At 39.4% G+C, this 14,581-nt stretch overlaps 1 protein-coding gene across 1 annotated transcript in view; it reads left to right on the top strand.

Annotated features, from left to right (window-relative positions):
- Positions 1-811: 811 nt before the first annotated feature.
- Positions 812-14,581, top strand: part of LOC135473556 (putative ammonium transporter 2) — a 27,548-nt gene continuing 13,778 nt past the window's right edge. The window contains 4 exon segments of the mRNA XM_064753411.1: positions 812-950; positions 3,066-3,257; positions 13,695-13,825; positions 13,828-13,966. Of these exon segments, the coding sequence (XP_064609481.1) occupies positions 812-950; positions 3,066-3,257; positions 13,695-13,825; positions 13,828-13,966 (601 nt within the window).

Raw genomic sequence — 14,581 nt, 5'->3', positions numbered from 1 at the left:
AATAAAATAATGGCATGCTAAACGTCAGGATGTCGGCCAAGTGAAAGCGTATCATATGTTGGGGTAAGACCTCAGCGGGAAGACTCCAGATTTCTATACGAGTAACACTGTTTGATTCCGCATTCTTTGCTTTATGTAATCATACAGATGAGTACCGTGTTAGCTTTTGCAATTAACATGTCCAGTGTAACTCCTGTAGATCAAACATGTCTAACAAGAACGTATATGAATAATTATATGTATTGTAAATTAAAGATCATGAGTAGAAATCGGTTACACTGTGGTAAAAACGACCAATTGGCCAGGTGCATCATGGGTTGATTGACCAAGCAAACATGTGCCTGATACTTAAGTGTTTAATAGTGGACTAAATACCTTGTACAATGACGTGATCTTCGCTTGGAAGAACGTAAAAGACAACAGTATTTAACATGGAAGCGAAGATAGTGCGATAGATGACAAATGGTAACACGAAATCCACTCTCTTGTCAGTTTACCTCAGTTAATGCTTTATTCTATCCATAAATGATGGGCCTGTACTTTCGAAAAACATGCAGCCGGGCTAGATCCAGTATGTTGATCATGAACAAAAATGGACGTGTTAAGTAATCGCTTGGTGTGAGGCGACAGTGACCGGCCGGCGTGAAGGTCAGCCTGGGGCCATGGCAGCGACCGCGGTTGGGGAATCCGTTGTGCGGTAACGCGAGGCGTGTCTGTCGGGCTGTCACGTTAGAACATCTCACAGGTGAGCATTAACAGCTAGCGTCATACCTTACCACAGCCATTCCAAGGGCTGAGAGTATTCGCGATCATGTCCAGCCGTTGTGGATCAACAGGGCCTGGAAACTGCTCGTCCGTTTATGCCGTCGTATCCCCAGGCTGGGACGCGAGTTCCAGTGATGCGATCTGGATTATTGAATCTACCATCACCATCTTCGCCATGCTCATGGGTAAGAAAACCTGCGTTTACAGCTGCAAGAGCAGATTTTGAAACAAAGCTAGCCGTAATTTATTATACTCTCAATTCTCAACTATTTTTGACTCCATGATCTTTCCTTTCATTATAAAGCCATGGTCTGTTCAATCCAAATGTCACCATCTGTCGCCTGGAGCTTGAATTACGGGTACTATCAAGTTATATGCGGACAGACGTAATATCGATGTATGACAGTCGTAGAACCGCATATATCATACACATTGCTCTGCCACCGCAATAAATTATGTAATTATATGAATAACTTTCACACAAAACACGTGAAATATTCATTTATTTATTTGATTAGTGTTTTACGCCATACTCAAGAATATTTCACTTATACGATGGCGGCCAGAATTATTGGGAGGAAACGGGGCGCAGTCAGGGGCAATTCCACGGTCATCCGCAGATTGTTGACAGACCTTTCCACGTATGGCAGGAGAGGAAGTTAGTGACTTGAACTCACACGGACTGCATTGTTGGGAGGCTCCTGGGTGATTGCGCCGTGCTGGCGACGGAGGCCCCGCGTGTGAAATAACACATACACTTAAATATTTATAAAACACTTATTTATCTATTTCATGGTTGTTTGACCTTGTATTTATGAATTTATTTGTCACATATATGAAGGCAGTGGAAATTATGGGTTTGAAACCGGTATGTGAAACCCAGTCAAGATGGATATTACATTGGAGTTTAGATTTGACGACCAAGTGCCCAATTACAAACAAATTTCACCTCACTTCACATGGTAAACCAAGATGTTAACGAGAAAACCATTGCATAGCGGTTGCGCGCCGGGTAAAATTTACATCAATAAAAAATGACAAGTAAACAACATAGGAAACAAACACTCAAAGGTCTTAGGTAAATTTTAGATACAGTGTTAAAAATTTCTGTGAAACACTATTTCTAGACTATTAATGGATGGGTGGATTATAACAATTTTGCTACTACTATTAGATTTATAATGTCTCCCTTGAATATATATTTGTATTACTCTGATGTGTATGCACTGATGTCGCATAGCAGGTGTTTTCCGTGTTTATTATTTATTTCACCTGTATAAAACTAATAACGGAGACTAATGCTGACCGACAACAGATTGTAGACGACTCGCTTTGTTGTTCCTTGCCTGTAGTCGCACGTGGACAGGTGCCCCTCCCCCTACTCGACCGCCCCCGATAAATGACAGTCTGTGCAGGTGCATGTACATGTCAAAAAAAAAGAGAGAAACAATCGTGTGTAATTTAGAACTCATGTTATGAAGATGTTTTTCTGTGGTATACTAAACGCCCAGTTTCAAATCCTAAACTATATGGCCATTAAGGATACACTTCATATTTCTATCAGCAGTCTACGCTAAGTCGAAATTCTGCTGAGAGCAATCCGACACCACTAAAGGGAAGAAAACAACAAACGGCGTGATGGTTAGATTTCAAAGTGTATTGAAAAAATAATGTAAAATTCCCTACTTTTGCGGCTCCAGTGTCACAATTTAATCACAATAATGCAAGCTGACATGTACAGTAGGCTTTTTCAAAATCATGTACATGAAATCGAGGTCTCAAATGCGAATAAGTCAAGAACGTCTATAAGGATAATCCCTTGAGAAAAGAATAATTGTAACGCGTGCATGCTCGTCACAAACCGAAGTAACGTTTTCATTAGAAAAACATTCCCCTATTTCCCTACAAGAAATACTCCTCTATCTGTATGTATTGTTTTATAACGCGACAGAATACAGATGACAAACTTTGCAAGTTGATGTGGTAGCGGAAGAAAGTCAAAGCTTGTGGAGACTAATTATTAGCGAAGTGCCGGAGGTCACATGACAGATAAAGACACCTGCTGGCCGTGGAGTGAACTCACCTCACGCATGCGCACCGCTTGGTCCCGACACAGATTAACCGTGAGCTATAGACCGACGCTGGTTATACCTACAGCCTAGACATAAGCTTGTATTAACTCTGCAACTCCTCTGTCCGACCAGAGAAACAGCGGGTTTACCTATACCACTGTCACAGCTGCACTGGATGGCCGATGGATGTATGTAGAACTCTGAAATAGAGCGTGCATATATCTGTAGAGGCAGTTGTTGGCGAATCGCTGGAACAGAGGGCGTCTTGGAGCTACCCTTGGAACAGCCCAATGAATGGATCGAACATCAGTGAAGTTTGGTCGGTGGAGAACAGCACGTTACTCCCCGAAATCACCGACCCACAATCCGACTCAATATGGATACTCTCCTCTACCTTTATCATATTTACTATGCAATCTGGTGAGTCTCTCTATTTTTCTGTACACTTGTATGTTCGCATTGTTTTCTCGGGCCCAGCGCACGATGAGACGACGAAATCAACCTCTAGTCTCATGCACCTCTTACGGCATTATATCGTTAGCTGATCACATCACGCACAATTTTGTACAGAGCACACCTGTCAATGTTATAAGAATATTTCATTAATATGTCTACATTGTATGGTGAACAATTACTATGTGACATCAAATTGTACAATAAAGATAAAAACTGTCCACCATTTGGTAACTTGGTCCATACTAATACCCGACAGTATATACCTGCCAATCGTCAGATCGACAGGTGATGCCGTAAATCATAACTTAATAACCAGGTTTTTCCGCATTTGCTTATCGTTCATCAAACATGTGATATCATTTATAAATGAGATTTTCTTACATGTCCATATATGCAAAATGCAATGTATATTTGAGGGGTATTGTTTATTTTGCCTCTCGTGCGACGAACAGGTGATGTTATGTATCACAAATGCGTTCTTTCGTTTTTTACATCACCGTGTGGTTCGTCAAATGCTGCATATAATAAACAAAATTATAAAACTTATGGCGAGGTATTTGATAACTTAGTTTATTTTTACATTTGTGCGGCAATCGTCACATGGCTGCTTCCGTGTATCTTAATTGAGGTGCTTAATTGGTCTGTTGCTCGTCAGACGGCCGATAAGGAATATTTTAATCGAGGTTTATTGGGTTTTTGCCTGTCAGATGAGCGATGCGTTTTACCACAGTTGAAGCTTTCATAGTTTGTCAGACAATGGAAGCGATATACCATAAAGTAGGTTTTAAGCGGTGTTTGCCTGTTGTTCGTCACACGAATGATGTGGTATACCATGTGTAACTAAAATGTATTGGGCATGCACGTGTCGCCCGTGATATAGGCGACGTGGTATGTGAAGTTTCATACTTTGTCAAACGGGCGATGCACTATACCATATCTAAGGTTTTTGAGGTCTTTGTCTGTCGTTCGCCAGGCATGCGATGGGGGTGTATCATAGGGAGTGAGGATTTTTGCTTTCCTTATATGTGACAGTAACCTGTAGTTCGCATGAGTAATGATTTTTGCCCTACTCATGTGCTGTTCATTATCGTCATATTTTGTCGACGCCTGTCAGTGACATTAGCCTGTTTACTTCAGTGATGGTTTTTGTCCTGATATTAGCCTGTTTACGTGAGTGGTGGTTTTTCTCCTGCTCATGTGCTGCTCATGACACGTCATATTTTGTCGACGGCTGTCATTGACATTAGCCTGTTTACGTGAGTGATGGTTTTTGCCCTGCTCATGTCATATTTTGTCGACGGCTGCCAGTGACATTAGCCTGTTTACGTGAGTGATGGTTTTTGACCTGCTCATGTCATATTTTGTCGACGGCTGTCATTGACTTTAGCCTGTTTACGTGAGTGATGGTTTTTGACCTGCTCATGTCATATTTTGTCGACGGCTGTCAGTGACATTGGCCTGTTTATGTGAGTGATGATTTTTGCCCTGCTTATGTGCTGTTCATGACACGTCATATTTTGTTGACGGCTGTCAGTGACATTTGCCTGTTTACGTGAGTTATGATTAACGTCACGTTAATTATTCACAAAGGCGATGTGTGTTTATTGTATTTTGTCTGCAATTCTTCACAACGGTGTTATGTTTTTTTTTTCTCATTTACCTGTGATGGGTATTTATTGTCATTCACCTGCAATTCGTCACAAAGGTTATATGTAATTATTGCTTTTTACCTGCAATTCTTCACAAAATGTGTTGTGTATGTATTGTCCGTTTCCTATAATTCTTCGCAGATTTGTTATGCATTTGTCATTTACCTTCAATTTTTCACAAAGGTGTGGCGTATTTATTGTCATTTACCTGCAGTTCTTAACCAATGTATTTGCTGAGACCGATCATACATCTTATAGTCATATATCTTGTATTTTGATAAGATTTGCTAGAGATTATGATCTAAATCATATTAGATTGAGGTCTGAATCACACTGAAGATTTCCCTTGATATGTATTTTTTACTCTCCATACAAATGTTTTTTGGCATCAGTTAAACATTTACATATCTGTCTTCAGACGTCTGTAGGTGTAGTATATTGTGAGAGGGTGGTCGCTGTCATGAGCCTGTCACTCTTCAACCCTTTGTTGTGAATGATCACAGTACAGATTGTATGCCTGGGACATTTACCTGTCATTCATTAGACAGATGTACAACTTCAGTGGGACTACTCATGACATTTCCTTGCTATTCTTAAGATCATTTTTGTGATTCGTTACAGCTAAAATAACTTACTTGTGGCGTTTAAGAAGTTTCACAGATATTGGCATCAACTCTGAAAGTATTTGAAATGCTTTCTTTTCTGTTTCTCATACACAGCCTTTTTAGTAGCAGTCATAATAAAACAATACGGCGTGTTATAATTTAACTCTGGTCGGCTAGGTGTAGGCCAGGAGGTTTGTCAAGTGCGCTAGTCTAATGCAATCTGCACGGTGAATGAAGAGAACACATGTGCTACATTTAACACAATACGCTTCTTCAATGACAGAATAACCTGCTGCTATAACGGAATACATTCTAGTGTCACTCAGACATTATGTTGAATTGAACACGTAATTCTTTTTCGAGAGTATGCGTAAATAAAGCTCTGACGTAACGAACCTATGAGTAAAGAGTGTGTGATGAATAACTATGTGATGAGAGTTGACGTAGACAAATTAATTTTTTTTCACACAGAGCATTGCACGTAAACAAGCTGTTGTGGTTTCCGAAGGACATGTGGACGCGTTACTTTGATACATATATTAGCGTTTTTATATAAGGGTATATACTTGTGAGCGTTATTCAGTGGGTTCTGTGTAGAACTTTGGTGATCCTTATGAAATGGTGCTCCCTTTTACCAACTTCTGGTGTTTTTTAACGAAAGCTAGGTTCTTCAAGCAATGCAAAGGAGTCGTTCTTGGATAGTCTTTAATGAATAGAAATTAGTCCACCTTCTTCACACACTGATCAGATGAGTTAATTAGCTCATCTGTCTACAAACAAGAGTGCCAAAGCACCTTGTTATGGTGCTTGTAGCACTGTGGGGTCTCTGGGTTTGATTACTCGGGAAATAAAGATCGTAATGAAGCATCGAGTACCCCTGGGGGTAGGATGGCCAGTGTCGGACCTGGGAATATTGACACCCGACCTGTACACCCATTAGTCACAACAAGCTACCTGTTAGATATCTCAAATCACCCCCTGCTTTGCCACAGACATTAGTTTCCGTTTGTTCGATCCACCAATTACTTTCCTTGGGCGTTTCCAGAGAGAGAATAGTACATACTCGGAACAAAATGTTATCGTAAAATTTCTGATGGATGGTTAACAGTAAAGTGGAAGGCTTTGTACTTGTGCTGACAATACAATTATCCCCTTAAGCTCTGTTTCTGCACAGCGAGCCAGGTGCCCGGCAAACGGCACATTTGACACGCACGATGACAGTTATACAACTGTTAGATTGGACGCTGGTATCCCACGGGCATAAACAAATCTGCTTAATAGATTGATAAAAAAAATATCTAAAAACTGAGAGTAAGGTTGTCTGACAGATGTCAGCAGTTGCTAAATGACTGTGTAGCTCACAGAAATGTGTTTATGTCCTGGGTTTGCATTTACATGCGATTCCATCGTTATACTAAAATCTATACATTTTGTTCAAGTGGAACCAGTGTATGCATGTCAGTTGGCCTATAGTTATTTCGTGGTACTATTGCTTGTTACTTGAAATACCTGCCCACAACGAAAAGTATATTGCACACTTTGATCCTTCCATATATATGTTTGTACTGTAAGCCATGATTTGTTGTTGTTGTTGTTTTCTTTCGATTTTAGCGCTTGGTTTCAATTAACCAATCATTTTGATTTAAAGGTAAAGATATTTAATATTACACCGAAATAGCAAGGCGGAAAGACCACAAATATTTCTGTCGACCTCTAAAAACGTTAAGAAGCTTGACTAAAAGACAAATTATTTACCCAAATCGTCATGGTGTTTTTGTATGCACCAATCACTAATGGGCCAAAGAATCAATTGACACACGTCTAAAGATTCTTTGTGTTTCTTAAGCAAGTCAGTCTCAGTACTGACTGAAGGCCTGACGGTGCTGTTGTTGTTGCTTTCATTGCTGGGGTTGGTGTTCGTCTTGTTCTTGGTCCAGGTGTGCATTTTTTAAAACACGCATGCGTATGCAGCGACATTTACCGTGCCGGGTTATTACAATAGCTCTGCGGTAAACTAAAACGGAACAATACCCCATGCAATATACGTCACCGGCCAAGTTTTGTTGTGGTGTATATATAACTCATTATTTTTATGTTGAATTGATCGATTAGATTTATGGCGAACTAACGTTAATTCCATGGCTGAGAAATGAAGTTGAAAATCTCGTAACTGTATGACGCGGTTGTCTCGTCACTTTGTGTCGTAGTGTTATCTGCACCCGTCTATGCATGCATCTATGTGTGGAATTTATCTGTTACTCTTGTAATCGCAGGCAATCCGTTTTGTGCTTGGATATTGAGATGATAATCACGTAAGAAATGTATACAGGCACACAAGGCTGGAGTCCGGCACGGGTAAACACTATCACCATTAGCATTTTATCCCAGCGGAGCCATTAACGAGTAGTCAAACGGTTTACAATCGTTGCATGTTGCATTTCCGGTTGCATTCTTAATTATTCATGTATCGTTATTATACATGCATGTGAAGAAATGAGATAGCAGGTAGGCTTATATTGCAAGCGTCGCATTTATATCCCATGAATAACAAGGTTGGGTGTGAGTGAGCATATAAGCGATATGTGATATGCAATAACATAGCCAGTAGTTCAGTGATCCCCTGAGTAATGTTGACTTCTTTTGTTATCGTGTAAAGCTGATCATCCAGTTAACTGCCCGTAGGTGACTCGTTCACTAACCAATGTTTTACAAGGCAGCAATACATAACCAACGTATTTTTAACACCATTGTTGGAATTCATTGTATCCTAAATGATTTTAAAACACCAAAAAAATAATTATTCAAATTTAGGTGTCAGGTGTGATAGGTGTCAAGCGTTAAAACTAAATTATCAAATTAGGCAAGGGTCAAGGAGCCTGAGAATAATACCCCCCACCCTCATTCCCCACTCAGTATCCAACACTCCGTCCCGGGTGTCTTTTTTATATTGATTAGTATCATCAGCGAATTTTTGTTTCAATTTTTACGTAACTTGGAAACAATTTTTGGATTTTGTAAGCTAAAATAGCATAGAATTAATTGACTTCAACGGAGTTGTTGGCTAATCCTGTGATGGTCTAAGTTTGTTTGCATATTGCTTGAATTTTGCAATCAGTAATAAAGCTATCAGAGACACACAGTTAGGCGATCCGGTGTAAATCCTGTCACACTTCAGACATGCCCTATCTCATTATGACTGTCTGTAAATGCAAATGAAATCTGCGCCGGAAGCATAACCATTTGAATAGGTGAACACATTATTACTCCCTTAACGCGAATTTCTAAACCAATGCTATTATTAAGTCATAATCGGATAATTAATGGGCTTTTCGTTAATTTTTCCCATAATGATGAAGTCTGGCATGAAAACGGGGTCCTTTACAACGGTTCCATCAACCCGTATGCCTGATAGTAATTGTCTGCTCTAGGTACGTAATATGTTTACATAAAATACCTACATTTAATGAACGTCATCAATATATGAACATTTTTATATTCCCAAACAATCTTTTAAACGAAGGTGTAAACGTATTTGTTCTGCCCAGACTGATCATTGATTTTAAGAGTTGATTATTTTAATTTCTCTATTACTTTACCGAGTCCTCTCAGTTTTAGGCTATCTGTGTAAATACATTTAGGTAAAGTGTGCATCTTCAAGTGCATAAACAGGTACTTTATTTTGCACATATTGACCCAGGAGCCTGTCACCAATGCGGTCGCTGTGAGTTCAAGTCCAGATCACGGTGGCTTCCTCTCCGGCCGTACATGGGATGGTCCACAGCAACCTGCGGATGGTCTTGGGTTTCCCCCGGATTCTGCCCGGTTTCCTCCCACCATAATGCTGGTCGCCGTCGTATAAGTGAAATATTCTTGAGTACGGCGTAAACACCAATCAAATAAATAAATTAATCATAGAAGTCTCGAAGCATTGTTTCCTTTGAATCAGTTATGTCAACAATCGGATATCCATCAGTCACATGTTGACAAACGTGCAGTATAATTGAGTTGAACGGTTTGAATGCCTTGTTGTTGACCTATGTGGAATAACCTATGTGGTTTGAAAGACGTCAATAGTTTTAGCTCTCTTCTCTCACAAACGTGCTATGTGGTAACCAAAGGTACCATTACGCTTTTAAAGACATCCGTTTGTTGTTGTGCTTGTTTGACCTTTGCTTTAACGTCACAGAAGCATAACTGCGAATGGCAAATATATGATAATTGTTTATTTGTATACAGTTTTCGTACATAGTGAACATGACACACGCAATGGTTGTATCTGTAAAACATGCTACCCATATTCTCTTTTTTTAAGAAAAAAATGTTTTAATTGTTCACGATTCTAAAATACTGTGATGCCCACAAGGTTTAATCTGTGTTTTTTTTTTCTGACAGATGACAGCTTAAAGTTAATCTCGCAGGACCTCGTATGTTTTGGGTTATCAGAGGTCCGGTTCATAGCCAGATAACGGAACCGTTAAAATGTTTTAAATGCACAACTCGCCAGACCATTGTAAATTCTGATTGGCCAAATGGAGTCTCCTCACTTATAAACTCGCTATCATACCGTAGAACGGGAAATCGGTTAAGCGCATGTCATGCTGTAGTGATGCAATCAGACTTCATCGATATCATGTGAAGTATGTATTGTTGTTGCCTTCGTATTTTTTTCACTGTTCCGTTACAGAACCTTTTTTCTACGGTATGTAACATAAAAATCGGATTTGACAGTTTCCAGTTACAAGCAATGTCACTTCTTTAAAATTTCTCCCAGCTAAAGGGCCTGGCACGACAAATAATTATCCCACTGCCAGGTAGTCGAGAGTCGGTTCAGTCTGGACTTTTGCTTTTAGATTTACTGCAAGTTGAGATAACGCCTCCCTTTTTAACGCGCTGGTGTTTAAGTTGAGAACTTACTTGAAGGTAAAAGAAACGATTATTTGCTTGAGTAATGCATTTTTTATTTCGAGAGTCAGGTTGGCAGTACCAAGGAAATGTTGGATATTTACTAGATCTACACCGTGCTAATGACAACGGTTTACAACCCCATTGATCAGTAAAGTTAACAATTTTTGTATTAAATTTAGGACATGGTTTAAGTCGAGGGTCTTTTCATGTTTTCTTGCCCACAATTAATTGCCCACAAGGAGACATTGTTAAATTTGGGTCTTGACGATAAAGGCACAGTTTTCATGACCGTCAAATCGAAATCTGCAGTAGGTATTCTAGCTCGGCATTGTTTTGCCTTGTCTTATACGGTACTCATTTTCCTTGGTGTCATTTTTACAACAACAGTCAACTTCATCACGGTATCGAGACTATAAATAAATAGCTCTGGTTTACATCGATTTTGAAGGGGTTTCCAGAATAGATGTTTACGCTACTATTGTCACATGCACAAAATGGATGTAGGTAAGTGAAATAGAATTGGGGATTGACAACAAAAGGACTGTATGAAGCAAAGAAGGCAATCGATGCACAACTGAAGAAGAGATTATAGGAATCGATCGATCTCATCAGGGATACCTTACAAACAGCTCATAACGACTTTCTCTGAAGATACCTTAACACTAATGGGGTATTGGGTAGGCTGGTTAAAACAAAGGGCTTTGCGTCATAAGACTTCCTTTCCGCTGGGGATTATTATCTTTTCTAGGTAAAAGTCAAAATGATAAATTATTCACGTTTTGTCTTTTTCTGTTCCGCTTATCCCCGCTGATTTAATGAGCCCATGACGGATGTAAACATACGGCCGTATACATGTATTGTCTGTCCAGTTTAAGCGATCAGAAACACGTAAGCTTAAATACTTAATCCTCTTAGAAATAACTATATAATAAACAGCCCTGTCTGTGAGAGTTTATTTTTTAAATAAGGGTATAATTGCGAAACTACACCACTGAAGTAATTCTGTTCAAGGAGCTATTTCATTGGCCCTTAATGCCTGAATAAATTAATGTTCCAAATTGTTGTACGAATAGCAAAACTAATGCTATTTTTTTTGGACCAGTCGCCTACATTCAGCTGTCGATAACATCAGTCATACTTGCTACCAAATTTGCTTTTAGTCAGTGACACATAACAACGCAAGTTTTACACGTAGACATTGGAAGTTCATATTTTTGCAAAGAAAATGAAGTTATAACACTTTCTCTAATCATAATGCTAAAGTCCATTAACTCGGTGTCAAGAGCCCATTGCCTCGAGTGACGTCAGAATTATTCAAAAACCTTTTGGCGGAGCTCAACATGTTTTGGCGGAGGGCGACACCAGTTACCTAAACTGCTATCGGCTTCACTGTAAACCCTGTTACTGAAATTGACATTGTTTACACGTTTTAGACTAATATAAGCTTAATAAATGCAATATATTTTATAGTATTTGATCTCACGACAGTATAGATTTATAGATCGATGTTAGGGAATTAACGCGATGTGTCTATTTTCAGAGACAATAATGTAGACTGTATTACTGCATGGAGTTTGTTCTAACCGCTTGTTGGTGCAGCCATTGTAAAAAAAATTACTCTCTACGCCCATTGCCAAACATGTAACTTGCTTTTGAATAATTATGACGTCAGCGTAGGCAATGTGTTTTTGTTGTCGAAACTAAGCTTATGGAGTTAAATATTATGAATTAGAAAAAGTATTTGGACTGCATTTTCTTTGCAACAATATGGATATTCAACATATCAGTAGAGCTTGTGTTGTTACGTGTCACTGACTAAAGGCAACTTTGGGAGGGACTATGACTGATTTTACACAGAGGTGAATATAGGCAACTCTGTAAAGGAAGTAGACTATAGTTTCACCACTTACTGAACGAGGAACCCTTTCTCCCGCATTGGCGACTCGGTTCCAATTAATCTGACTTGACCACTGTTCTCTTGAATAAGTACTTCATTCCCAGTTTACCCAGTAAAAGACACCCAAAGACACAAATGAACGACAGATCACAATTGTTCCAAGCTGACTTGACCACTGTTCTCTGGTTACGAATGAGTACTTCATTACCAGTTTACCCACTAAAAGTCATACCAAAGGTACAAATAACAATCGATCACAAGGGCTCCAAGCTGATCTGACCACTGTTCTCTTGTAACGAATGAGTACTTCATTCCCAGTTTACCCACTAAAATTCACCCCAAAGGCACAAATGACAATAGACTACAAGGGTTCGAAGCTGACTTGACCACTGTTCTCTTGTAACGAATGAGTACTTCATTCCCAGTTTACCCACTAAAATTCATCCCAAAGGTACAAATAACAATCGATCACAAGGGTTTCGAGCTGACTTGACCACTGTTCTCTGGTTACGAATGAGTACTTCATTACCTGTTTACCCATTAAAGTCATACCAAAGGTACAAATATCAATCGATCACAAGGGTTCCAAGCTGACTTGACCACTGTTCTCTGGTTACGAATGAGTACTTCATTCCCAGTTTACCCACTAAAAGTCATACCAAAGGTACAAATAACAATTGATCACAAGGGTTCCGGGCTGACTTGACCACTCTTCTCTTGTAACGAATGAGTACTTCATTCCCCGTTTACGCATTGAAAGTCGTCCTAAAGGCAGAAATTAACAAGAAACCAAAACAGCTTTCGAAATCTAGGTATTTTTTGTCGATTTTAGTACACAATTTAATTTTCAAAAAGACAGATTAACCACCATCTAGACATTTAGTGCATTGCCACCCAAACAAATGTAATTTGCAATGCAGAAATTACAGCCTGAAAAGTCCTTACGAACGTATTTATTTTTACTGCCTGGATTATCTACAAAATATTTATTTATTTGATTTGTATTTTTGCGCCGTAAGCAAGAATATTGCAATTATACGATTGTGTGCCATTATGATGAGGGGAAACCGGACAGAACAAGGGGAAACACAAAGGCCATCCGCAGGGTATTTGTGAAATAGAAAAAATCAGTATCGTAAAGCTAATGATTTGACGCCAGTTGAAACCCAAATGCGGCGTCATGCATATAACAGTTTTCTTGGGTTACTTTTGACATTGTTATGCGCCGGAAAAAGAACGTACCGGTAATAGCGTATTATAGTGTGGGCATCAATATACTACTGACGTGTTTGGTACGTTGTTGTGTCTAATTCTTACGTAAACGTTTCGACTGATCTCTTGGCAGGGTTTGGACTACTGGAAAGCGGGTCTGTGTCTATGAAGAACGAGGTGAATATTATGGTGAAGAATGCAGTAGATGTGATTTTCGGAGGACTGACGTACTGGATGTTTGGCTACGGTCTCAGCTTTGGGAGATGGAACCTTACGTGAACAAATTCTGCGGCTGGGGGGATTTCTTCGTGAACTCACATGATACGGAGGAAAAAATAGGATGGATTTATTCCAAATTCTTCTTCCAAGCGTCCTTTGCCACAACAGCTACCACAATAGTTTCCGGTAAGTGTGTTTGTCACCTTCGATCAGCCGGCGTGAGTAGTGCTTGGTGACCCGCCGCGGCGAGTTCTAATGCACTATAACTAGCCTGTGAAGTACTGAGCACGGAAAGAATGATTTATGCCGCATTATGAATTATATAGGATATTCGTTATATTGCCGTCATCTACATCACGAGATTTAGGTCTTCAATAATCATTTTGATCCCAGTGATAAGTAATATTGCAATGGATTATTTGAAAGCTATTGTTAATGTAAGGCAAGCATTGGTTTCCTAAGTTTCAGTTTTGATGTTGGTTTTAGGAGGCTCATGTAAAATTGTTCCCGTGCTGTTGTACAGAGCGATGCTGATTGGCTGATTGAGACAATATTAAAATAGAAACAAAGCATTTAGCTTTACTTTGATCTGCATCTGGGATTTATAGCCAAGAATATCGTTACGGAATAAAATCTATTACGAAAAGTCTGCGCAGATATTATACAAAAGGATCAAAGTGGAAATGAAATATGAGCAGGTCACCGAACAAATGAGAGTCGATAATACCTTGGCTTTTACTGGAAGTTTGATTAGGTTACAGAGTAAACAACTCTGACAAAATCAATTGAAGCTTCTGTCGT

The sequence above is a fragment of the Liolophura sinensis genome, chromosome 8, assembly GCF_032854445.1.
Source record: "Liolophura sinensis isolate JHLJ2023 chromosome 8, CUHK_Ljap_v2, whole genome shotgun sequence".
Lineage (NCBI taxonomy): Eukaryota > Metazoa > Mollusca > Polyplacophora > Chitonida > Chitonidae > Liolophura > Liolophura sinensis.
The sequence above is the reverse complement of the archived record's forward strand: the minus strand, read 5'-3'. Positions and strand labels throughout refer to the sequence as shown.